At 42.1% G+C, this 26,349-nt stretch overlaps 1 protein-coding gene across 1 annotated transcript in view; it reads left to right on the forward strand.

Annotated features, from left to right (window-relative positions):
• Nucleotides 1-21,754, forward strand: part of LOC130116832 (pro-neuregulin-2, membrane-bound isoform-like) — a 95,994-nt gene extending 74,240 nt beyond the window's left edge. The window contains exons 5-12 of the mRNA XM_056284898.1: nt 1,361-1,481; nt 5,791-5,849; nt 11,632-11,655; nt 13,756-13,858; nt 14,655-14,778; nt 15,028-15,155; nt 15,501-15,722; nt 21,103-21,754. Of these exons, the coding sequence (XP_056140873.1) occupies nt 1,361-1,481; nt 5,791-5,849; nt 11,632-11,655; nt 13,756-13,858; nt 14,655-14,778; nt 15,028-15,155; nt 15,501-15,722; nt 21,103-21,754 (1,433 nt within the window). The remainder of the gene's footprint in view (nt 1-1,360; nt 1,482-5,790; nt 5,850-11,631; nt 11,656-13,755; nt 13,859-14,654; nt 14,779-15,027; nt 15,156-15,500; nt 15,723-21,102) is intronic.
• Nucleotides 21,755-26,349: the final 4,595 nt, after the last annotated feature.

The raw sequence follows: 26,349 nt of genomic DNA on the forward strand, positions 1-26,349 counted from the left end.
TAACCGGTCGCTATCATGATGATTGGTGTTTTAAACCCAAATATAAAACCTTTTTGGGACCGCGAAGGACAGAGTATGGTCACACAGTAGTTTTTAAAGGCATGTATCATCAGGCAATCCCAGTCTTGCATCCAATGAACCTCCAGTAAACTAGATGTGTAAGTCACTCTATTTTCAGAGATGTTGTATGCTCAGCTCGACATTTCGTGATATTTACTGGAGAAAATAGTGAGATTTGTTGTTTTACCTGCAAAATATTGTGTCTGGGGTGCTCTAAATTAATTTCTAATCCCAGGACTTCACAGACGCAAATTAGCAAGCGATGTAATTTTATGTCGGCTGTTTCTAAACTTTGCTAGGGCTGCAGGGTGCTTTTGCACGGGGTACAGGGTAGTTTTTCTTCCAGTGCGGTGGGTTTAACCGTCTTCTTCTAGTGTGAAATCTTGTCCTCATGATGGCAAAAAGCCCATAATATGTCAGAGACACGGGCACAGCGGAATCCAGTCTTGATGCAATTTCTTTTCGCAACATTTTTGCACGGTATCAATATTTGGATGTCGAACCTGACGTGTTGTAGTTGTAATAGTCTTCTAAAAGAACCACGAACTGGACACTTCTGGATTCCCACCAGCAAGCTGTCACATCCCAGTCAGGTGCTGGTAGGAATCTGAGCGCAGGTACATCATCTACAATCACGTCCCAGTATCTGACATGGGAAGTGTCCACCTCCCCCCTCTTCTCAAGTCCCGATCCTGCCACTGTGCACCTCGCTCAGCGCTCAGCCGGCTTTCCAAGTTCCCTGCTTCCCTCTGATAAGCAGACTTCATCCCGAACATATCTTTTTAGTCGGGGGGGGGGGGGAGATTAAGAGTAGATACATGACATTTTAGGCCATTCCAAGGACCTGAGTCATCGCATAAACAATTCCTACACCGCGTCAGGGAAATATTTATCTTTCCTCATAGAACTTGTTGAGATAGTGTCAACACTGCTGAGAGACACAATTAGATTTGTGGAGGGAAAACCAGGAGTACTCATGAGAATGCAAGTGTATGAAATAAGGAACGCTAAGAATAGTTACGGAGATGTGTGGGACTACCGATACTTGTAGAAAATACGGATGGAAGATGAGCGATTCCATGATGACGTGAGTGGTTATTAAACTTAACTGCTCTTTAAGTGTGCTACTTTATATTATGATGTCTTTACTTGGTCTTTATGACGTGAAGGTGGCTGCCCACAGCAAAGTTTGCAATGCCGTTAAACTGACAGCCTTAACAGTGAAAAATAAAATCTTATCCATGTGTGTGTTAAAAGTTTTTTTTTCTCTCTCTCTCTTTCTTCTATTTTTCCCCCTCAGTAACCACAACACCATCTCCAGGCTCAGGCCACGCCAGAAAATGCAACGACACAGAGAAGACCTACTGTGTGAATGGCGGTGACTGTTACTTCATTCATGGTATAAATCAGTACTCCTGCAAGTGAGTTATCTCTTTTATACTTTAATTTCTTTTTTTTTTGGGGGGGGGGGGACTTTCTGCACAGCATACAGAATATTAATACTGTTGTCTCCAGTTTGTCGTCGGCCTCTCTCACATCACCTTCAGGGATGACTCATACCATGGTGCCGATTCTTTTGAGGGGTTGAAACCGTAACTTCTGATATACCCTGCAATATCCCAATTGTGGTTACATATCCAGCTGTTTATTTTCCTGAAAGCACTGTAACATTTTCTTCTCTCTTACAGCAACAGCAGCACATTACACGAAAATGTTGCCAGCATTTCTAGCTACCCACCTGTTGTACTTGTTTTTTGTGTATTTTAGTGCTGATAATGAGAGGAGATGGTGCCGTGCTCATCCTTTTAAGTCATGTTTAGTGTACAGGAAGGCTGCACATTAAAAGCCTTTTCAAAATGTCATGAGTCACTGGTTTAGTGGAGAGCAAATATTTATGCCTGTTAGGGGCCCCCAATGAGGTAAATAGAGTGACTGCTTACATTTAGCGTCCTTAGAAAAGGAGCTTGGGACTCATATCTCCGGTGTCCTGGAAAAACCTTGCATCATAGCCTAACTAGAACAATCTCTTATTATTTTTGAAATACCTTTTTTTTGTCTTTTTTATGTTTGTTTGGCTTAAACCCAGGAAAGCAAAATATGTTACACACCAGGGAAACTAAGTCAGCGATGAGTTTTAGTTGAAGAAAAGAAATTACTGAGATCTTTGCAAGACACTTTCAACATGAATCAAACTACTAAGTACTAAAATCTAGGATCCCTGGTCAAATCACATGGCTGCATAAAAATGTGAGCTAAACAGCTCCCATATCAGAAAATCTTAATCAAGGATAATCCACGAGCCCCGATTCCAACAAATGCCTTGAATCAGGAATAGAAAGTATATTTTGTTGTAGTGCAGATCATATTTTCTTTGGACCGGACGTTATTAGGGAGTTGATTCATCCGGAGTTCATGTACTTTTCTCATTTATAACATGAGGGGCCACATGTTGGAGAATATGATTATGTGAGAAAAGTGTGTGGCTATGATAATAAGCGTGTTTATGTGAATCCATGTAGCATCATGGAGATACCACAGTGCACCATTAGCCCATAGGCTGGCCACACAGTATATAGAGCAGATGCGCTGGCTAAGCCTTGCCTATTGAAGACAATGATGAGGACATGGCTGCAACAGCCATTCCATAAGCTGTGTACAAATTGGAGGGAGCAATAACTCAATTGCTGCAGCTAATTCACTCATGGCTGGGGCATAGGTCCAGAATAGTTGGATAATGCAGTGAAGGCCTGCAGGGATATGTTGCCCCAAAGCCATTTCATTCAATATAGGCCAGGCTTCAGTGGGTATTACTCACTGGTTGAACAAGTCCTGCAGACAGCTAGCCCTATTTATATGTCCTGCTCTTCTCTCTGAAATATAAAGTTCCTTATGAATAAAGGACAAGTTAGACTACCATGACATGATTGTTGTATATTATCAACCAGTTTGGGGATGAAAAATAACACAGAAATGACTACACAGAGCCAAAGATACCAAAATTGGTAAATGAAAACAGTTTCAGAGTATTCCCCAAGGACAAACTATGTCAGCTGGCCAGGCATAGTCATAATATAGTTGGACAGTTTTTTCCTGATAATTTTTCAAGATAGTTTTTCCGTTAACCATAAAAAATGTAATTTATTGAATCTACATTCCTTTAAATATATATCTTAGAATGCTGTATTTGCTTGTATGTCATTTTAGCTGATCATAATCAGTTAAAATGACATTATTGATTGATCAAAGATTATAGGGAAGGTTTGTTGCAGTACAGATTGGACAAGATTCATCAAGTAAAGCCACCTCTGTTTACCAACGGGGGGATTCAGAACCTTTTTTTTCCTGCACTATTTTTTTCTAAAATGATATATGTTTCAGTAATAAGCATTTAGAACTGGTAAGGGTCAATGCAACAAATTTTGAGAAAATCAGTCAGTGGTCTGACCATCATTGTCACTTTTGATTGACGCATGCATGGACTTGATAAGATTGAAGAAGGTCTTGATCAGTCGTGCGTGGATATTTTTTCTAAACGGATATTTTCCCCTCCGTTTAAAAAAACGCAAAAAATGACTTCGAATGCTCAGACAATCATGCCGGGCCAGTAGGTGGCGATAAAGTCTACATCAACGATACGGGAGTTCATTTTCGCGGGTGTCTCGATGGTTGCTCTAGATTTGCAAAACTCTCGCACACTTGCACACATGCGCACTAGATTCAGCACAAGTTTAGATTTAAAAAAAAAAAAGAATCCCGCGAGAGTGCTCAACACACAAAGCAACAACGGGCACGCGCGAATTGAGGTGTGACGTCATCGTTTCCCAAAGGCTCCGTTTTGCACGTACACATGGATATACGGAAACTGGAGTTTTTAAAAATCGGCACTTTAGAAAGTGTTAAAAAAGTCTCCATTTTAGTGACCTAAAACGGCGTTTGCGTGTGGATGAGAGGCCAAAACGTAGAGGAAAATGTTCGTTTTGCAAAATATCCTTATTAGTGTGGACAAGGCATAAATCAGATCACCATGAAAATTGGGTTTCATGACCAATATTTCAATCAGCCATAACAAAGTGCAGCAGTGCCTCACCAAAAAACTTGCATATCACATAGATTACAATAGGATATCCTTTTTAAGGTTTGCTCAGTTGGCACAATGAACTCATGCACTAACTTCCCAACACCGAAGCACAGAAAGAAGGTTATTGTAAGATTTACAGCAGTTACAGTTTTCAAGGTCATATATCATGTCACCCAAGGCAATGAAATTTTTTATTTTGTTTTTTCTTCTAATATTTGGGGGGGGCGGGTGTTGTATGGAACATTTATTTTGTAATTCCGTGGAGAATTTTAACTCAAAGGTGAAATGGAGAGGCTATTTTTGTCAAAAATTGAAAGACCGATAACTCAATTCATAACAATATCATACCGCATATACCAACACCCATATTTACATTATTTGGTGACAGTATAATATATTTATTTTTCATCTTTCAGCCAGGTTGTCCTTCACCTAGTTGGTGTTATTCCCTGGTTAAACACATCACTCAGTATAAGTAATTTAACAGTAAATATTGTAAAACTCCAGGGAGACGTTGTGTACTTCTCATAAATTACAAGCGCTGACCTTTTCCAGATTGATGGTGCAGCTGTGAGTGAGAAAGGGGAATGTTGGTACCTAGAACAGACCAACCACACATTCAAAAGTGATTGTATAGAGGACAAGGCGTGAGTCGGGTGGAGAGGAGGGGGGCCAGTATTGAGACAGAGTACTAGAAAGCAGGCTTGGAGAGGGGTTGCAGCAATTTCAGTCTTATCGTAGGTGCCACCGTTGAGCAAAGATGGGCCACTCACACCCCCGAGGTGTCAGTATTAATGTATTAATTATATTTGCTTCGATTTATGTCACTGCCAAAGCTGATGATGACCTGTATGTTGCACTAAACTAATGCAATGGTCGCTGCAGTTCTTGGAAATAAACTATGTAGTTGCCTTGGTCATGTTTACCTGTCATCACCTAAACCAAGTGTAATTCCTGTGTCAGCTGTGACTGCCCGGGAATGGGACCTAAATCCAAAATATTAACAATATACATAATTTCCTGTAATTTTTTTTTTCACAACACTCCTCTGCTCCTTCCCAGATGTCCGGGTGGATACTTCGGCCCACGATGTTTACAGACCGAGCCTCTGCGGCTGTACATGCCCAATCCTTACAAAAGTATGTTCACTTGATACCAGCAGCTGAGAACAGAGAAACAGTTGTCACTGGATTACCTCTGTGGACTCCTCTGCTGCACACACCCCCCGCACCCCTCCAGTTCTCTTTCTTCTTCTGATTTTCTTTCTCCTTCTCAGGTCTACGCACGCAAAGAGCTGTACACTCTACATATTGTACACAATGGTGTCATCCATGGGATCACTCTGCTTCATCTGTCTGTAGTTGTACTGTTGTTCTAATTCTGTTTTTTCTGTGCTTCTCTCTCTCTCTCTCTCTCTCTCTCTCTCTCTCTCTCTCTCTCTCTCTCTCTCTCTCTCTCTCTCTCTCTCTCTCTCGCTCTCTCTCTCTCTCTCTCTCTCTCCCTCTCTCTGTCTCTCTCTCTTCACCCTTTTTCTGTGCATATTCTCAACTGTCATTTTCCCTTCACCCTTGCTCTTTCTGTTCTCTCTCTTTCTCACTCATCCACCACCTTCTTCCTCCCTCTCTTTTTGTGGCTTTGTTTCTTCCCATCAGGTGTCCAAATGACTTTACTGGTGATCGCTGTCAAACCTACGTTATGGCCAGTTTCTACCGTATGTCAATTTCCTCTTCTGTCACTGTTTTTAGACTGTCCTTCTGTCATGCATGCTGAATGTGGAGTGAGTACATTGATTATCTTGTTGATCCATGATAGATAACTTGTCCCTCTGTGATGAGTCAGTCACAAGGCAGCATACAACTGTAGTCATTTATACAGTAGCCTATTAACTTGCTTGGGAAGCATGCCATATTGTTTGCTTTTGAGCTCGTAGTTTTTTTGCATGTTGCACTCCTGGAATGACAATTAACTTGCTATCTAACAATGGGGAGCTGAAGTGGTTACTTTATGAAATAAAACATGCATTAGTCGAACTGCATGTAACAACACAGCCCAATCAAGTAATCCTTGTCAATATATTACCTTTTGCTAACACAATAATGATGCTTGTTAATAGTTGCACAAAAACAATCATGCACAGTGCTACAAGTTCCAATCCAAGGATAGGAAGATAAACATAATATGTTAGCCGTAAAAATATTTCACTTATTTTATGGAGCACTCCCTGGACTAATGAAAACTTTTCAGGCCATTTAGAAATGATTTGTAGTGGAATTGTCAGCTGAAACTAAAAAAAAAAGGCTTTATCTATTCATCTATGTTGTTGTCTATTTATTTATTTGTTCATGTATCAACTAGACTGGATTGCCCTACAGTATAATACCCCCGCAAGTGTTCAGTCAAGATATTCTGGTTTATCTAACGCTTGTGTTAAACCCACATAAATATTATCTGATTTGACTTAAATTTTGTAATAATTAGGGACGTTCTAGAGGTCAAGTGCAAAGGCAATTCCCTCCTTTTGCTGTTAGTACTGGTCCTTGGATCGTGAGTAGTTAAACTGAAATACACTAGCAAAATACATGGCATCAATTCATGACGTAAATACCAGCACAGCAAATGTACTGGCTTTTTCCACTGCCCCGGTAGCAGATTAGAAACCCTGCTAGACTTCCAGTAGAGGACAACCAGCCTCTGGCCGCTTGCTTGATCAGCTCATTGTTTAGCGCATACTACAATAATCTACAGATTGTGTTGGAGTTTTTGGTTTTGTTTTTAACACACATAGTAGCTACCATAAGAACCAGCAAACGTTTCCTCACGGTTAGACACTAACTCTTCTAGATGCCCTTCGCATAGTTTGTGCGCTCCACTAAAGTGCATTGTCAAACAGCTTCACTAGCCCGGGGTAAGAGATTTCAACCCCGCACCGCTCCACTTTGGCAACATCAGCACACATGTCCATCACCTGCAGAATTATACCCAGATTAGCGGACAGCTTGTGGAGAACTACGGCATGACAGATTTTGCCTTTAAGCTTTTTACTTTGCTGTACAGTGACACGGCGTGGACTGATGTTTCAGTATCGACTCTGTGTCACCACATTCATCCCCTTAAGCTTCAGAGTCGCTCATTTGCCCTCGGTAGTGATCATCTTTTGCAGTAGAAAAAAGTGGTGAATACGTTTTAACTAACCACAGTTTACACCACTGGAAAAATAAATACGATTACATGTAGCTTGGACTACGTATCATCCGATGGCCTGGGAGTTAACGTCCCCCCACCAGCTGAACCCTCGAGTCCATCCCTCTGTCTCACCCCCCAATTCATGTAGGATACCTTTTACACCATAAACTATAGCATCTGTAACTCTGACATTATTTTTATTTATCGATTTATTGTTTTGGCTTTCTCAATTTTCCATATGACTACCACACAGCTGACTATTGATTTCAGCCCCCTGCGGGGACAGGACAAAGCTCTCTTATTTCTAGGTCGGTCCATTTTCCTGACACTTTTTTTTCTTCTTTTTTTAATATACTCTTACTTATACTGGTTTTCAAATAAATCTCTTGCTTCGGACAAAAGCACGCCATGAATAAGTCGCAGATACATTCCCTGTGATTGATTGTAAACCCGGAGTCAACCTGCGCATCACTAAATCGAGTTAAACAGTATTGAAATACAGCTTTGGACCAATGGGAGCGATCTGGCTGAGAGGCTTCTCAAATTATCTGATCTGGGCTTATCCGAGGTCGGATTGATATGAAAAGATATACGTTTTGTCAGGACTCTCAAAAGCAAACCAAGTTCAATTCCAGCGGGTTCGACTGTATTCTGCCCATTTGTTAGCATCGAGTGTTAGAGAGTCCGTGTAATACATACGAGGGCATGTCTGAAGTGTTAAGTGAAAGTGAAGGTGCCCTTGGACTTGCCTGTTGCTGCCTGCCGAACCTCCCTTGAATAGCCTGCATGTTTGTCATCTGTTGGTGGAGACTACAATGTGAAAAAAAAAACAAAAAAAAAACATCTTAACAAGCAATTTCATCTCACATTAAGTCATAATGTGCTGTGCTGAAATCACTCGTTTTTTTGGCAGGGTAGACAGTTGTGTGTGGGAGCTCTTTCTCTACACCCACGACTTTTTCCAGATTCTGTTTAACCTCGGTGCAGCTGTGCGAATGTATTTCCTTTCAAGAAGACCGTTGATTTCTAGCTCTCCAGCCACATCAGCGCAGATAGGTCTTTTATTGCCCCTGTTATATGTATGGACATTCAAAAGGATCAGCTGATTTTTTTTTTTTTGTAGACCACATAGGATAGAGGAGTTGGACCCTTAAAAATCAGAGAACCATAATCCAATCAGTGATGCTTCCAGCATGGCTTCATATCTCACATACTGCACACTCCAAGAGTGGAAACTTATCTGTCGTTGCATAAAACAATCATCTTCAACCAAGCCTGTATGTGCCTGTAAAAGTTGCCACCCAGCCATTAAAGTGTTGTGGAAACGTTTCGATAAACCCTGTGATTACGTTTTATCGCGGTATAAGAGCCTCGATGTGAAATTGGCTGCAGAGCTATCCTTGAGTCATGTTTTCTTCAAGATGGCCAGTTAGGTCCCTGACAGCTACACCCTCGCTCCCAATAATATAGTGATGCCTGTACCGCGCGCAAAAAAATGAGGCGCTTCATTGTAATGTATAGGTAACTTAGTGACGATCAATTCAGTCGTTTTTATTTGTTGTCACAAACTACGGTGACCGGTACAGGCAGTCAAAAGGCCAAATTAACACAACACAAAATGTTAATTCAAATTATATTGCCAAATCATGGAACAAACGCCGCTGTCCTAACCAACAACAATAGCCGCTCAGGTAGTGCAGACAGCTGACCTTATTTCATCTTCATTTAAAGAGAAATAATGAATTGAATTTTAGTTTCTTTTGTAGATAAGGGGAGAAAGTAAAGCATATTTAAAAAGTGCATAGAACTTCAACAAAAGCAGACACACGCACACACACACACACACACACACACACACACACACACACACACACACACGTGCACGGGCATACATTGACATGCACAGAGAAAAATCTCGTCGATTCTTTTTAAAAAAATGTTTAGTCCCCACCTCCTTGAAGGGTGTCTCCCATCCCCAGGAGATGCCAAAGAGAACAGGATGGCTTTAGCTCATCGGCAATAAGGGCTTGGCTTAACATGAGCATGTTGTCATAACAACAGCTGGGATTTGCTGCAACCCAAGTAAAGCAAATGAGCTGCCAGAGATTTGGACTCAGCTGGTCGTTGCAGCCTCCCTATGGCTTCACTTTCCCATGATCTATAGAACCAAAATCCAAGTCTTCCGGTTGCGATCATGATTCTTCGGATACTGTAGAGACACATACACTATATGGACAAAAGTATTGGGACACCTGGCTATTACACCTACAAGAGCTTTTATGACATCCCATTCTAAATCCATAGGCATTGATATGGAGCTGGTCCCCCCTTTGCAGCTATAACAGCTTCCACTCTTCTGGGAAGAGTTTCCACAAGATTTTGGAGTGTGTCTGTGGGAATTTTTGCCCATTCATCCAGAAGAGCATTTGTGAGGTCAGGCATTGATGTTGGATGAGAAGACCTGGCTCGCAATCTCCGTTCTAGTTCATCCCAAAGGTGTTGGATGGGGTTGAGGTCAGCGCTCTGTGCGGGCCAGTCAAGTTCTTCCACACCAAAGTCACCCAACCATGTCTTAATGGACCTTGCTTTGTGCACTGGAGCACAGTCATGCTGGAACAGAAAAGGGCCCTCCCCAAACTGTTCCCACAAAGTTGGAAGCATAGAATTGTCCAAAATGTCTTGGTATGCTGAAGCATTAAGATTTCCCTTCACTGGAACTAAGGGGCCTAACCCAATCCCTGAAAAACAACCCCATACCATTATCCCTCCTCCACCAAACTTTACAGTTGGCACAATGCAGTCAGGCAGGTAGAGTTCTCCTGGGATCTGCCAAACCCAGACTCATCCATCAGACTGCCAGACAGAGAAGTGTGATTCGCTACTCCACAGAACACGTTTCCACTGCTCCAGAGTGCAGTGGCAGCGTGCTTTACACCACTCCATCCGACACTTGGCATTGTGCTTGGTGATATAAGGCATGCAGCTGCTCGGCCATGGAAACCCATTCCATGAAGCTCCCGGCACACCGTTTTTGTGCTGATGTTAATGCCAGAGGCAGTCTGGAACTCTGCAGTTATTGAGTCAACAGAGCGTTGGCGACTTTTACGCACTATGCGCCTCAGTACTCGTTGACCCTGCTGTGTGACCTTACATGGTCTGCCACTTCATGGCTGAGTTGCTGTTGTTCCTAAACGCTTCTGCTTTTCAATAATACCACTTACAGTTGACCGTGGAATATCTAGCAGGGAAGAAATTTCATGAACGGACTTATTGCAAAGGCGGCATGCTATGACAGTACCACGCTTGAATTCACTGAGCTCTTCAGAACGACCCATTCTTTCACAAATGTTTGTAAATGCAGACTGCATGGCTAGCTGCTTGATTTTATACACCTGTGGCAATGGGTCTGAATGAAACACCTGAATTCAGTGATTAAGAGGTGTGTCCCAATACCTTTGTCCATATAGTATGTGTGTGTGTGTGTGTGTGTGTGTGTATATATATATATATATATATATATATATATATATATATATATATATATATATATATATATATATATATATATATAGATTGATTGGTTGGCGGGGACCAATCATTTAATTTCAATTTCGAAATTGAGTTGAACTGCCTATCAAAGATGCAGAGTAGCAAGTCTCGGCAAATTTTCATCATAGCAATGCTGTGCATTTGCAAATAGCCATGCTTGCTCGGTATTCTACTATTTGGTCCGATATATATTCAAATAGCATGCAGGTACTGTAAGGCTTGTCTACAAAAATGGCAAACTGAATGAATATTATAGCTCAAGAACAGAACTATACCAGCTCTCCAGGCAAAGTGAAAATTGGACTGTGTTGAGACATACAGCAGACAGAAATATGACATGGTAGAAAAAACTATAGATACAGCAGGAGTGGTTTAAGTTTTACTTACACAAACCTATTAACCGAATGATTAATCTAAACTGACATTACATACTCTTACCCTATACTCATAGTCAGAGAAAATCTGTCAATATATGGTTGTTGAAAGTTGTAGTTGTGCATTGAGTTGTTAAATCTGGTGTTGCATGCTGTAACTGTTTTCTGCCTTCTTGTGACTGAGGGGCTTGTTGGACGTCGTCTTACTGATCAGGTCATTCTGACAATTTACTGACCCATCCTTTAAAGTGTTTGTCGTCTCAGGTGCCAAAAAAATGCCTATTTTATTCATGATATGTGTTCGACTGTATGTTGGAAGGTGTCCCTCTCTTAATCTGTTCTTTTGTTTCTCTTTTTCTTCCGACTGTCAACCCTCTGCAATGGCAGAGCATCTTGGGATTGAATTTATGGGTATGGAACAATCCATTTTGATTCTCAGTCTGAACATAGCGACTAAATAGACGGCCTGCATTTTTGACATGCTCCCATCCCCTCTGTGGTGTGGACTGTAAAACCCAACTAGTCCCTCGATTAACCAGTCAATCCATCGGTCAATCATACCGTAACTCATCAGACTGAAAACCCGTCTCAGTGCTGTCGATGTAACTGACCCCCCATTAAATATAATTAACATGGATGCCTTTACCTGCAGCTCTCATACTGCAAAAGCAGAACCATTCTTTGATTTGGTCATTTGGATTGCATTGCAAGACCCTCTCTTTTTCTTAGTAACGGAAATCTGCAATGTTACATACCATTCTCAAATTATACTCACATATTCTAGCCTATTTTTAGGAAAAGTCACACAGACAATGGCTGGATTATTGATGATTCATGAGCTGCAGGATGAGTGCTGCAAACAGGACACCTCTTATTTCTGTCTCACCCACTTCAGTATAGTTTACTTACAGTAGGTTTGATTTTTGTGTTCTTATCCCCACCCTACTTGTACCCTCTGTCAAACACTGTAACTAGCACGCTGACTGTATAACTTGAACTACTCCAGAATTACAGTTACTGAACTCCTTCTCACCCTCTTCAACTCCCAACTCTACTTTTTCTAAACATCATCAGTCCAATCTACTCAATCTTACGCCTTTTAGTGTCTAATGCTCCTTTTTGAAATGTCTGTTTTTGCTCTTTATTTATCTGTGACCTTGCCCCATCCTTCTTGCATCCTTCCATGTCTTTGCTATGGTGAACTGTAGCTTAGAACTGTGTGTGTATAAATAGATCTTTGTGTTCCTGGCTTGATTTATACTTTAAGGAGTGGATGCTGCTGTATGAGCATGCCATGCTATATTTAGAACATACGGTCAAGTTTTCTTCCTCCATTTTCCTCCTCCATTCCTTTGTTTGTCCTTGATTTGTGATACCTTTCCCAGAAAAGTGCTTTTGAATTAGATGCAGTCTCAGTTGATAAGACTGCATATTTGATGGAACCTGTATCTTGTCAAATGGTATGAGCCTATTCATATTCAGAGGAATATTTTTGTACCACAAGGCTCAAATTTACCCTCCTCTTCATCACTAACTAACATCAAATGTTGGTGAATTACTACCCAGTTTGCTGCTATAAATAAACAGGCTGTAGTGATTTATTCATGGTCTCAGGAGTTGACTGACATTGGCATACAGATGCAAGATGGCTGCTGGTAAATGAAGGAGGGAAAGAGTGAAATGCAGCCTCAGATGGTAGGAGATGTAAAAATGCAATTCATTTTTATTACATTATTTATCATGGACCACAGCTACATATTTGCTATGTCATTCTCCTTAAGAATAAAAAAAAAACATCTTCCTCAGTCTCACACAAGCACTTCTCTGGAAAAGGAAAAAAAGGCTTAAAACATCAACCAACATTTCTCCATCATCTCTTTTTTTGTCATGTTATTGTATTATATTAAACGTGTATTGTTACAAGTGTCATATTGAGTGCCCAAATTAGATCCCATAACTGTGGCTCTGGCCACGGGGATGCCAGAATAGATAAAGGCCACTGTACAGTAAATGAACAGAATGAGCCCTCTGATACATTTATAGCAGATACGGATACCAATTGAATTAGAGAATAAGATTCGAGTCAGCATATTTTGACTCTTGGGGAATTTCCATGTTCCCTATCCATGGTAGCTGCATGTATTAGATTTTGCACATATATTTTCTATTCCTGCAAAACTCAACACTTTGACATTGAATTATTCACTAGTTACAGGCTTTGACCATTTAACTACCATCTACAAATTTCACCTTGCAAGATTTATCCTCCCATACATCACCGCAGTATGCGGAGCAGGAACATCTGTTATATTTCCAATTATAAGAGATGTGACTATGACTAGACTTGTCAGGTAGGGAGGATGAAGCTTCACACCGTGGATACAGTAGGAAGAATTGTACATGCATTGTGCAAATGTGACAACTCACACCTTCAAGAGACTGATGTTTGGTTTTTTTTTCCATGTCCCCCCCCCCTTTTATTTCATGTTGGTATGGGTGTGATGTTGACAGAGGCAGAAGAGCTCTACCAGAAAAGAGTCCTGACAATCACGGGTATTTGTGTGGCTCTGTTGGTGGTGGGCATCGTGTGTGTGGTGGCCTACTGTAAAACCAAGTAAGTCATCCTGGGTTTATTTAGCATTTCATTTCAAACTCCAGGTATTAGCCGCATCATGATAATGACAATTTCAGTATTCTAGTTCATCCGATATAGTCCTTTTGTTTGTAATATACACCCCTCTTGGTTTCAAAAATTGTTGTGTCTACAGTTTTAAATCACGGTCTTTTCAAATCATTATTTTGAGGGATGTGTTTAGAGCTTATTGCAAATATTTAATGCCAAATTTCTTTTCCATTATTGTCAGTGTTCATGTACTGTATGTTTAAGTATCTGATAAAAATTGTGTTTGCGATCTATTTCCGTTGCCTACCAACATGGGGATCGCCAGTTTGAATCCCCGTGTTACAGCTGGCTTAGTCAGGCGTCCCTACAGACACCATTGGCCGTGTCTGCGAGTGGGAAGCCAGATGTGGATGTGTCCTGGTCACTGCACTAGCGCCTCCTCTGGTCGGTCGGGGCACCTGTTCGGGGGGAGGGGGAACTGGGGGGAATAGCGGGATCCTCCCACGCGCTACGTCCCCCTGGTGAAACTCTTCACTGTCAGGTCAAAAGAAGCTGCTGGCGACTCCACATGTATCGGAGGAGGCATGTGGTAGTCTGCAGCCCTCCCCGGATCGGCACAGGGGGCAGAGCAGCGACCGAGACGGCTCAGAAGAGCGGGGTAATTGGCCGGAAACAATTGGGGAGAAAAAAAAAGGGGGGGGAAATCGTGTTTGGAGTTATCACAATGGCATCTCGCGATCCTCTTGTCGAAACAAACTGTAGAAGATGACAGAGATTTTGTTTACAGGAAACAAAGAAAGAAGATGCACAATCATCTGAGACAGAACATGTGTCCAGAACATCCCAATCGAAATCTTGCTAATGGACCCAATCACCCCGGACCAGGCCCAGAGGAAATCCCCATGGTAGACGTGAGTTTTGTTGTACATAGGAAACTACATTTTACTTAGTCTTGTATATCACACACACACACACACACACACACACACACACACACACACACACACACACACACACACACACACACACACACACGCACACGCACACACACACACACAGAGCGGGCTCACAGTTAGCGTTTAGTGTATGCAGACAAACCTCCTCTGTGCAGTTCTCTTTGACCTCTTACCATCTGCCAATTCCATTTTTTTCTGTTGCAGTACATATCAAAGAATGTCCCTGCAACTGAACGGGTCATACGGCCCTCGACGGAGGCCTCTTTCCCCGGCAGCCATGCCTCTTCCAGATCTCACAACTCTTCCACACGAGCCCATTCATCAACTCACAGGTAAAACTCAAAGCCTGTATTTCTCTCATCAGACATGCTACTAGGGGACACCGCAGGACTGTTATTGAATACCAGGGCAGAATCTCACTCAACGTGCCCAAAGATGTACCGGTCGCTCTCCTCTTTGAATCTCATGTCTGCCCCCCACTGGCCTGGGATTTTATCCCACCACAGCTTTTTCTTCCATCTCCACATTCCGCTGTACCCCCATCTCCCTCTATTTTGTCTCAGATAAAAAAAAGAGTATTGAAACGTCTAAGGGTGACCCTACTCTGCTTTTTTTCTACTTTTACAGTCACGGAGATGTACTGGGGTCTGTATGTTAACACCTTTTTTATTTGTCAGGCATGAGGAGCGGACATGGAGCCTGGAGCGTTCAGACAGTATCCTCTCCGACTCGCCCGGAATGATGTCATCATCTGTGGGGACCAGTAAATGCAGCAGCCCTGCGTGCATGGAGGCACGGGCCAGGCGTGCAGCACACTGTGGTTTCTCTGACTCCCATCGGCCGGGCCTCCAGTACGGCGACTCCTTTGATTCACTTGGAGACTCCCCACACAGTGACAGGTGGGGATAAGAACAAGACTAATGTGGCATGGGTTTCTATGAAATATTTTGACATGCCTCCTTTTTTTTCTGCCAGTCCTCTGTCAGCCTCAGGGGGCCAGTCAGGGTACTTTGAAGGGCTCATAGGAAAGTGACACAAAGCATGCATGATGATGAAAAACCTAAAGTGTGCAAAAGAATAAGCAATAGTGCTTTTCCCCAATATAATTCTCTTCAGGGATAATTCATCAAGACTGCTGTTGTACTTTTGCACTATACTGCTCCCTGGCTAGTTGTCATTTCTGATGGCAATAGGTTAGCATATTTTTTTTCTTCTTTTCAGCATACAACATAGCATGATACCTCTGATACATATGTTGGATCATTATTTCAAATTCAAACTCTGCCTTGCATTCGATTTTATCAAAACTTAAATCGAATAAATGGGTTTTGAATGGCGCTTAAAAATATGCAGGTTAGTGATCAAGGCTAATCCTATAACTATGGTTATATGACGGAAGGGAAAGACTACAGCATTTGGTGCTCCTACCAGTATTTTAAGTCCCCATATGAAGATACCCTAAAAGAAATCGCACCTAAGTCATACATATTACATGCAGGTGCATGTTTACACTAGTTCAGTTTAGAACTACAACAAGGCTATTCAGGGCTTCACATGGGCCGTCCACCACTGCACTTATGTAAACCGGACTATACTCCAACCATATATGCCGTTTTTAGTAAGGCCTCTTTCTTCAATGTAAGGTATTGGGAAGTACAATACTGAGACTTGTGCCTTGTGAGGAAAAGTGGGTTGTATGGCTGTGAGACAGGGCAACATGTGTCCCGCTTGTTCCTGCCCTGAGAGTAAAAATCTGACAAGCTACTCTTCAGAGCAGACATCTTCTCAACAAGATCCTTGCTCAGTACTCAGAAAGTGGCCATTCCTCGACCCACTGAAGCTGTGGGCTTTTGGTAACCCACTTTGTTTTATAATCTCTGAGCTACAACAACGGGACTGCTTAGAGTACTTTGCCTTCAGCACGGCTGTCAAGGCAAACAAACCAATCAAACACATAACACTTGTGTTCGATTAAATAATTAAATGGTGAAAAACGGCATTATTTATTCATTCAGTATCAGTAATGTCACAGCGCGGCGGGTGATCTTAGGTTGGTGGTCGGTACAGCAGGGTTAAACCGCCTGCGCAGGTTAATCACTTGGACTTTTGGCAGTCTCACAGTACAAAATATTCAGGCCAACTAAATTCCAACATGATGCATTTCAACATCAGTTCCAGTGAGAGAAGGGCAGATTCATGCACGAGCCTTGAATAACGTGCGCCTTTCATAAACTCTGCAACTCGGAGGTCACTCCCCCCCCGTGACTTTCCATCTCCCTAATAGCCCCTCCTGAAGAGGGACGGGGTGTTTATTTGGCTCAATAATAGGAACGGACGCGCCTCCTGTTGATCAGAAAGTTCCTGCATAAAGGTCAGGATATCTGCGCTGGAATTTTTAACTGCCACAATGTTCCCAGCTTCGCACTCATACCAATGTACGCCACTAAAGAAAAGTGCAGGTCTCTCGTGATGGTTAAATTGTTTGAAATAGTGTTCTCAGTAATGAAAACCATTAGTTGACAATGTATTCTGGTTGTAAAGCAACCCCTCGGCTTCGAAAGATTTGGCCATGCAAAAAAAAAAACATAACAAAAAAACAAAATAAAATCACCTTGATTTGAGTAAGGAGAGCTTCCTTCCATCCTGTAAGAGAGGAAGTAGTACCCTGCTCAGCTACAATGAAGCATTGAGAAACTTTACAGTACACAGTAGCACGAGGATTGACATGGTGCAAGATTTGATGTAGCTGCACAAGAACTAAATGGAGTAACACACAGTGGAAATAAAAAGTCTACACACCCCTGTTAAAATGGCAGGTTTCTGTGATGTAAAAAAAATTAAACCAAGACAAATCATGTCAACTTTTTTCACCTTTAATGTGAAATTGCAACCTATAAATAAAATAATTAGAAACACTTTAGGGGAAAAAAGAAAAATACAAAACTTACAATAACCTGGTTGATTAAGTGTGCACACCCTTTCATAATTGGAGATGCGGCTGTGTTCAGAATTAACCAATCACATTCAAACTCATGTTAGATAGTAGTTAGGATACACCTGCCATCAATTATAGTGACTGTGACTGACCCCAAATAAAGTTCAGCTGGTCTTGTGGATTTTCCTGACATCTACTTGGTTGCGTCCAACTGCAAACGCCATGATCTACAAAGAGCTTACAAAGCATGGCCGGGATCTCATTGTTGAAAGGTATCGATCAGGAGAGGGGTACAAGAGAATTTTAAAGGCATTAGATATACCATGCAACACAGTGAAGACAATCATCAACAAGTGGAGAAAATATGGCCCAACAGTGACATTACCAAGAACAGGACATCCCTCCAAAATTGATGAGAAGACGAGGAGAAAACAAGTCAGGGAGGCCACCAAGAGGCTTACAGCAATATTAAAGGAGCTGCAGAAATGTCTGGCAAGTCCTGGTTGCTTCATGTAACAACATTCTCCTCTATTCTTCATACGTCTGGGCTATGGAGTAGGGTGGCAAGATGGAAGCCTTCTCACATAAAAAACCCCCAAAAATCCAAGCCCAGCTAAATTTTGCAAAAAGATATATCCAGTCTCTCAAAACCATGTGGGAAAATGTGTTACGGTCTGATGAGACCAAGGTTGAACTTTTTGGCCATGAGTCATAAGGTATGTTTGGCACAAAAACAACACAGCCCATCACCAAAAAGAACAGCATACCCTGGGTGACGCACACTATGCTACGCACACTACGCTTTGGGACTGCTTTTCTTCAGGCATTAGTCAAGGTGGAGGGAACCATGAATAGCTCCAAATACCAGTTGATTTTTGTGCAAAATCTTCAGATGTCTGCTAGAAAGACGAAAAGAAATTTCCCCTTTCAGCACAACGACGACCCAAAGCATACATCCAAATCAACAAAGGAATGGCTTCACCTGAAGATGAGCATTTCAGAAAGGCCCATCCAGAGCCCAGATCTGAATCCAATTGAAAATTTGTGGGGTGACCGGAAGAGGGCTGTGCACAGGAGATGCCCTCTCAATTTGAAGGATCTAGAACGTTTTTGCAAGTAAGAGTGGGACAATATTGCCAAGTCAAGATGTGCCAAGCTGATAGACCCTTACCCAAAAATACTGAGAGTTATAATAAAATTAAAAGGTTCTTCAACAAAGTATTAGTTTAGGGATGCGCTACCTACGTATACAACCAGCTTATTGTACATCTTTTATTTTCATTTTCCCCCTTGAAAGGTTTCAGTTTATTTTTCACTTAATTTTTTTATAGGTCTCAATTTCACAATAAAGGTGGAAAAAGTTCTGACATGATTCATCTTGGTTTCATTTTTACATCACAACAGCCTGCCATTTTGACACGTGTGTGAACAATTTTTATATCCACTGTACATTTAAATGACCAAGAAAAGGACAGGACTTCCTATGATACAAACACCACCAATATGTCCTTGGCCATAACTGTGAAAATAACTGCAGATCCACAAAGGCACATCTCAAATAACCCAGTGCTGCGTGATGTGTCAATCAAAACCACATATCAACCAAGCCCACTTTAACGACCAAGAAAGCTGCTTTTCCACGGCATTATTTTTCCACAAACTAAATAAAACCAGGTGAAAGGTGTGCCCCACGTCATGTGCGGGTCATTAGAACGAGATAGAGGCAGTAGAGCAGATTTGCAGGCCCAGGTGCAGTTTTTATTTAGGTAAGGAAATGTTCAGCTGTGAAGCAATTTGGCCATCTAACCCAGCTGCCAGGAGCTTAAGGGGAAGGTGTATGCTCGTTGCTATGTAATAAAGATGTTACTAATGGAATGTCTTCAGTGTTGGCTGTAAACAGCATTTCCCTTTTAAAAATGACAGGAGCGAACATGAATAATTGGGATATTATCCAACTTGTCGGATGGCTCTTTGTGCATAATTCTTTACAGCCTCTTTACAATCTTCGCATATCTCTCAGGTCGGATTGAGAAGCTAAAGGTGTAGCAAACGGATCGATAAAGTATAATCCAACTTAAAATCCAGAAAGGAAGTAAACTTATTCGGAAAGACTTGATTAATATGGAAATCGTGTGTACCCAGAGATTGAGGATTGCAGGAAGTACTCTGAGATTTTTGGTTCGTCAGTGGATTTCTGCATCATTCACATAATTTTTCAGATGCTCTTTTCCATTGTACCAAAGTCTGTGTCGTATCAATCTCATCAAGATTTGACAAAAAAGGCAAATATTCTGGGTTCTCACACGTTCTGGAAAACGTGGACATTGATAGATTAGTTTCCCGGTCATAGAAAACACCTGGAATATGATAAGATTGATCAAATGTCCTGGAAATATTGAGATCATGAAAAGTTAGGTTACAAAATTCTATTTTTACCCACTGAAACCGCATATTTTTAGTGTAATTTTTAGCTGAGATTGAAAATCTTTAGCGATATTTTCAGCCACTGAGACTACACATCAGTGCTTGAAGTTCGGGCAGTGTGTTCATTAACCGGTTAAAAGTTACAGAGTCCATTTAGAGACTGTCCAGGCTTCCACTGATAGTTAATATCAAATAATATGACCTTCTGCGGTGGTGTAGTGGTTAGCATGGTCACTTCATGTCCTGGGTTCGAGCCCCAGGGTAGTCCAACCTTGGGGGTCATCCCAGGTCGTCCTCTGTGTGGAGTTTGCATGTTCTCCCCGTGTCTGCGTGGGTTTCCTCCGGGTGCTCCGGTTTCCTCCCACAGTCCAAAGACAAGTAGGTCAGGTGAGTCAGCCATACTAAATTGTCCCTAGGGGTGTGTGTGTCGGCCCTGTGATGGCCTGGCGACCTGTCCAGGGTGTCTTCCTGCCTGCCGCCCTATGACTGCTGGGATAGGCTCCAATATCCCGTGACCCTAAGTTGGATAAGCAGTTTGGATAATGGATGGATGGATGACATTCTGTGAGCAACAGTTGCCATGTATATCCAAGCAGAAACCCTGAGAAATGTCCTTGAAAAGTCCTGGAATATCATTTTTTTGAGAACCGTGAATGTTAGTTTATTAAAAAAAAATTCCTTAGGTATGCAGTCCATATTTTACCTAAAAATTTTATTTCATATTCAGGAAATCTCTCTTGAACCAGACACTGAAGAGTGACAAAAGATCCCAACATAACTCTAACCAAGTCTGCTTGATACTGAACCCTCACGTCTGTGAGATGTGCAACTCAACAGCCTCTACCATGCTCGCCTTTCTCAACTTTGTCTTACCTGTCTTTTTTCTCCTTTGCTATCTCCTCACCTCATCTGCACTGTAGGTATGTGTCAGCCCTGACGACACCAGCCCGCCTCTCGCCAGTGGATTTCCATTACTCACTGCCCCCGCAGGTGCCTACTTTCCAGATCACTTCCCCCAATGCCAGCCATGCCATGTCTCTCCCCCCTGCTGTCCATAATCCCTACCCCCTGGAGGACGACCAGCCCCTGCTGCGCCGCTACCAGGTGCCGCTGCACGACGCCCAGTGCCAGGAGCCCTACCGGCAGCAACGCCGCACCTATCTCAATGAGAGCAGGGGCAGCCTGCCGTCCAGCCCCTACCGGCTGGCTGAGGATGAGGACTATGAGACCACGCAGGAGTATCTCTCCTCTCGGGAACAACCAAAGAGAAGTGGGTCCAGTGGATCTGGGAGCCGGCGCTGGCGGAGATCCAGACTGAATGGCCATGTGGCACCACGTGGATACGAGGCGTCCCGGGACTATGGCTCTCGAAGCTGCCTAACAGATAGCGAGTCAGAGGAAGAGGGCGAGAGCACGCCCTTCCTCAGTATGCAGAACATGAACGCCGAGCCCTCCACCATCTACAGGCCGGCGGACAGTCGGACTTCTCACTCGGGGCGGCACAGCGGGCATGGGGACGTACACACGAGACTTACGCACTCACGCTCCAAACCGGACAGTACACCCCATTAAAGAGAGAAAATGAACCAACGAAAATCAATATACTATAGACCTGCATCTATAAGAAATATTTTTATTTTATATAACTGACAGATATTCTAAACAAATGAAATATTTATTTTCATTTTAGCAAAAGTTGTCTACTAGTTAACAGCAAAGACTTTTTATAGGGAAACTCTATTTATATGTACATTTTGATTTACAGCATAAAAAGATGTGCCAGTTTTTTCACAATGTAAAAAATAGAGTAATATTGTGGTGCCTTTTGCTGTAGGCCGATGCCAGAGGGCCAGTGGAGGTTTTTGTAGCCTTTCTTATATGGACGCCTCATTTTTTATAAACGTTGATTATTTTTTCTCCCCCCCCCCTCTTTTTCTTTCCTTCCAAGTTGTGTTCTTTTAGGATTCTAGCCCCAATGGAACATTAACCCTTCCATATCACGCAATATAAACCACTTCAACATCCGGTGTATGTTTACATTAATATGATTCGCCTGTAGGGTTTATAATTTGGGATCTATCTAATAGGATGCCTGATAAATGCAATGCAGATCCTTGTATTCTTGTCGCCCTCTGTGTACTTTGTGTGTGTGTGTGTGTGTGTGTGTGTGTGTGTGTGTGTGTGTGTGTGTGTGTGTGTGTGTGTGTGTGTGATAGACGAATATCATTGTTTGTTGTGATATATTGTGATAACATCAAATATGTTGGTCTACTGGGAAACCAAAGCAAGGTGTCCCAGTGGAGTTGAGAATAGAGCGTCTCAGTCCAGATCACAGAGCAGTGCTTTACCAAAACAGTGACACCCCAACACCCTCTCCCCCTCCAACACCACCACCACCCCCAGCATAGTTGGATGAGTTGAGCTCCCACAGGGTGTGAAAGTTAAGCAGCTACTTCTCCCGTCCCATGCCTGCCCCAGTGCAGTGCTCGTTTCTAAGCGGAGTGAGGCTTTCGTTTCGGCCGCCTTCAGCTTCTTGGCCCGTCCGTGATTCATACGAGGCCAACAGCCAGTGAATCATACGGTATGGGGCAATCTGTGGCCGTGGCTTGCTGCGAAGAGACAAAACAAAAAAAGGAAAAAGGGTCCACCCGTTTCTCTCAATACCTCCCTCTAACTCCATGCCTCAGCCGCCCCATGTGTCCATTCTGTTTCTGTGGCCAGCGTTAGGGGCCACACAGTGTCTCAGGATTTTCATATGCCCCCTTATACCCCGTTCCTCAAGGTCTACCTAAGACTAAGGTTGTCAGATGTTGAGAATGTAAATGTAAACATCCAGTCTACCGGTTCCCTGAAACACTCCCATCCAGAGAGACGGAGAGCTGAGCAGAAGCAGCTTAGCCAGGAGAGCAGTATGGAAAACGCTAGATAACGTAATAGCTGTGAAAATTTGGAGGATCATACAATGCAAAAATATGCAAACTTTCTATTTTGCTGTTTGATTACATCATTTTCTAAAAGATGAGTGTAGTGTGTTGTGTGGAAAAACTATGTGATGCTCGTAGTGTAGAACATGAAATAACATGATATCAATGCACATTATCATTCTTTTTTCTTTTAATTTCATTTTATTTTTAAGAAGTTACGCAGAGATTGCTCAAATTGTCGGCTTTCCTTGTTCACGTACTCGCATCCATTGAATGACTGTGTCCATGAATTCTTTGGTCACTGGGTTTTGGACCACCCCACTTAACATGCACACTTGCAGTGATGTTGAACAACATGGAACCTGTGGTGTCTCCAACTGTACCATGTTCTGCTTTTGTTTTGTTTACAAATCTAGCCTTTTCAAATCTGGTCAGTCATCGAGTCATGCTGAAAAGTCAAAAAAGTCATTTTAACTCGCTCTCCTCCACTGAAGGAAAAAGTGAACGATCCAAAAGGAAGATTTTTAGAAATGTCAGACCCAACAAAGGAAACATCAACCTGTTTCACATTCAGTGGAGAGGACAGTTGATAATTAAGCTCTGTTGATATGTTTCTACTCTTGGTATATATATATATATATATATATATATATATATATATAAAATCCCAGAATGCTGAATTATTGGACTGAATTATTGGAAAATTTTCTTAAAAAGATTGATCTGCAATCCTAACTGCTATATGGTAAACGCACAGTGGCAATGTTATAAAGAATGGTCTTCGGTCACACCTCACTTACAGATATGCCATTGATTTTCTCACCTCTGGGTCTAATTTTGTATGTCTGAAAAATGCAAATGAAGACAGTGCTCCTCTAGTTAGTTTAAATGTGATATTTCCTTCACTTTGCCACTCTTTTCACCCAATTGAGATGCTACCAGGTATGTCCTGCCAGTCCCCTCTTTTATTTTATACCCTCGACCCCGCCCGACCCCACCCTCGCTTGAAATGTTTGAACACCTCTTCCCCTGCATGTCCTTGTGGTCAAGGTTAGATGGGTGCATGGTTAAAAAAAGAAAAAGAAAAAAAATAACAAAAAAAGCAGCAGACAATTCTTTTCCAGTCAGTGAAAGTGTATTTCATTTAACATTCAGCAATAAAAAAAAGAACCTTCCCCATGTCATTCCTGAAATATGCTAGAAAAAAAAAGAAAAAAATGCGAGATTGTCATAGATTGTAAAATAAAATGAAAAATGAATCCACCTGTTCATATGAGAAAATAAATCTTTATTCATATCATTTTATGATGTAGTCATTTCTATAGCGTGCCTCTTGGTTGTACATTTTTATTCATCTTTTGGGACGACTCCCTTTGGGAAACCTTTACAGTTCAGCCAATCTATCTACAGAGCAAACAAAGGGCAAACAGAGGAAATCTGATCTGTTAATGAGCTATCATAAATTTGTTGACTGAGGGTTTCAAGATACAGATATTATACCTAACATCTAAAGTGGGGTTGTAGAGTCTTCAAATCTCCTCAGTAGTACACTTTTTTTCCCCCATGTGTAGATTCTAGAGAAAAACATCATCTAATATAAAGACAGCTGAGGGCCCCACACACACACACACACACACACACACACACACAGACACACACACACGCATTATCTATAATTACATTATTGTCGTATTCACTAAGCAATAAACTGGTCAGCTGTCAAGATGAACATATCTGTCAACTTATAAATGTATAAATGAAATGTATAATATTCTAATATTTCCTTCATAGCATTAAATCATAATTTACACTACTACTTTTGGTTTTGCCTGAATAGATATTTTCAGCTGCACACCCCTTCAATTAATGTAGAAATTTAGTTACAGATGATGGATTTTCATTCTAAAGTAATTAATTTCTTGGTCTCTTATGATCTATCTGGAAATGAAATGCACTTCCATGGGTGTACCAGTAGATGGTGTGCAGAAAAAGCAAGTGAATTCAACTGTATTTTGAGAACTTCAAAAAAATAGTACTTAAAAAATGAATGTAGAGTATCATGTTATTTGGGTCTAACTAAATGTAGTAGTACTAGTACTAGTAGTGCCAGTAACATATATACACCAGTCAACCAAAACATCAAAACCACTGACAGGTAAGTGAATAACATTGATTATCTCATTACAATGGCACCTGTCAAGGGGTGTGATGTATTAGGCAGCAAGTGAACAGTCAGTTCTTGAAGTTGATGTGTTGGAAACAGGAAAAATGGGCAAGTGTAAGGATCTGAGTGACTTTGACGAGGGCCAAATTGTGATGGCTAGACGACTAGGTCAGAGCATCTCCAAAACAGCAGGTCTTGTGGGGTGTTCCTGGTACGCAGTGGTCAGTGCCTACCAAAACTGGTCCAAGGAAGGACAACTGGTGAATCAGCGACAAGGTCATGGGTGCCCAAGGCTTATTGATGCAGGTGGGGAGCAAAGGCTAGCCCGTCTGATCTGATCCCACGGAAGAGGTACTGTAGTTCAAATTGCTGGAAAAGGAGTACTGGCTATGATAAGACAGGTGTCAGAACACACAGTGCATCACAGCTTGCTCTGTATGGGGCTGCATAGCTGCAGAACGGTCAGAGTGCCCATTATGACCCCTGTCTACCGCCGAAAGCAGCTACAATGAGCACGTGTGTCAGAACTGGACCATGGAGGAATGGAAGAAGGTGGCCTGGTCTGATGTATCACATTTTCTTGTACATCATGTGGAAGGCCAGGTGTGTGTGCGTAGTTTACCTGGGGAAGAGGTGGCCCCATGATGCACTATGGGAAGAAGGCAAGCCAGTGGAGGCAGTGTGATGCTCTGGGCAATGTTCTGCTGGGAAACCTTGGGTCCTGTCATTCATATGGATGCTACTTTGACACCTGCCACCTCCCTAAACATTGTTGCAGACCAGGTACACCCCTTCATGGCAACAGTATTCCCTGATGGCAGTGGCCTCTTTCAGCGGGATAATGCACCCTGCCACACTGCACATATTGTTCAGGAATGGTTTGAGGAACATGACAAAGAGTTCAAGGTGTTTGTCTTGGCCTCCAAATTCTCCAGATCTCAATCTGATCAAGCATTTGTGGGATGTGCTGGAAAAACAAATCTGATCCATGGAGGCCCCACCTCACAATTTACAGGACTTAAAGGATCTGCTGCTAACGTCTTGGGTGCCAGATATCAGAGGACACCTTCAGAGGTCTT

Source organism: Lampris incognitus, chromosome 8, assembly GCF_029633865.1.
Source record: "Lampris incognitus isolate fLamInc1 chromosome 8, fLamInc1.hap2, whole genome shotgun sequence".
NCBI lineage: Eukaryota > Metazoa > Chordata > Actinopteri > Lampriformes > Lampridae > Lampris > Lampris incognitus.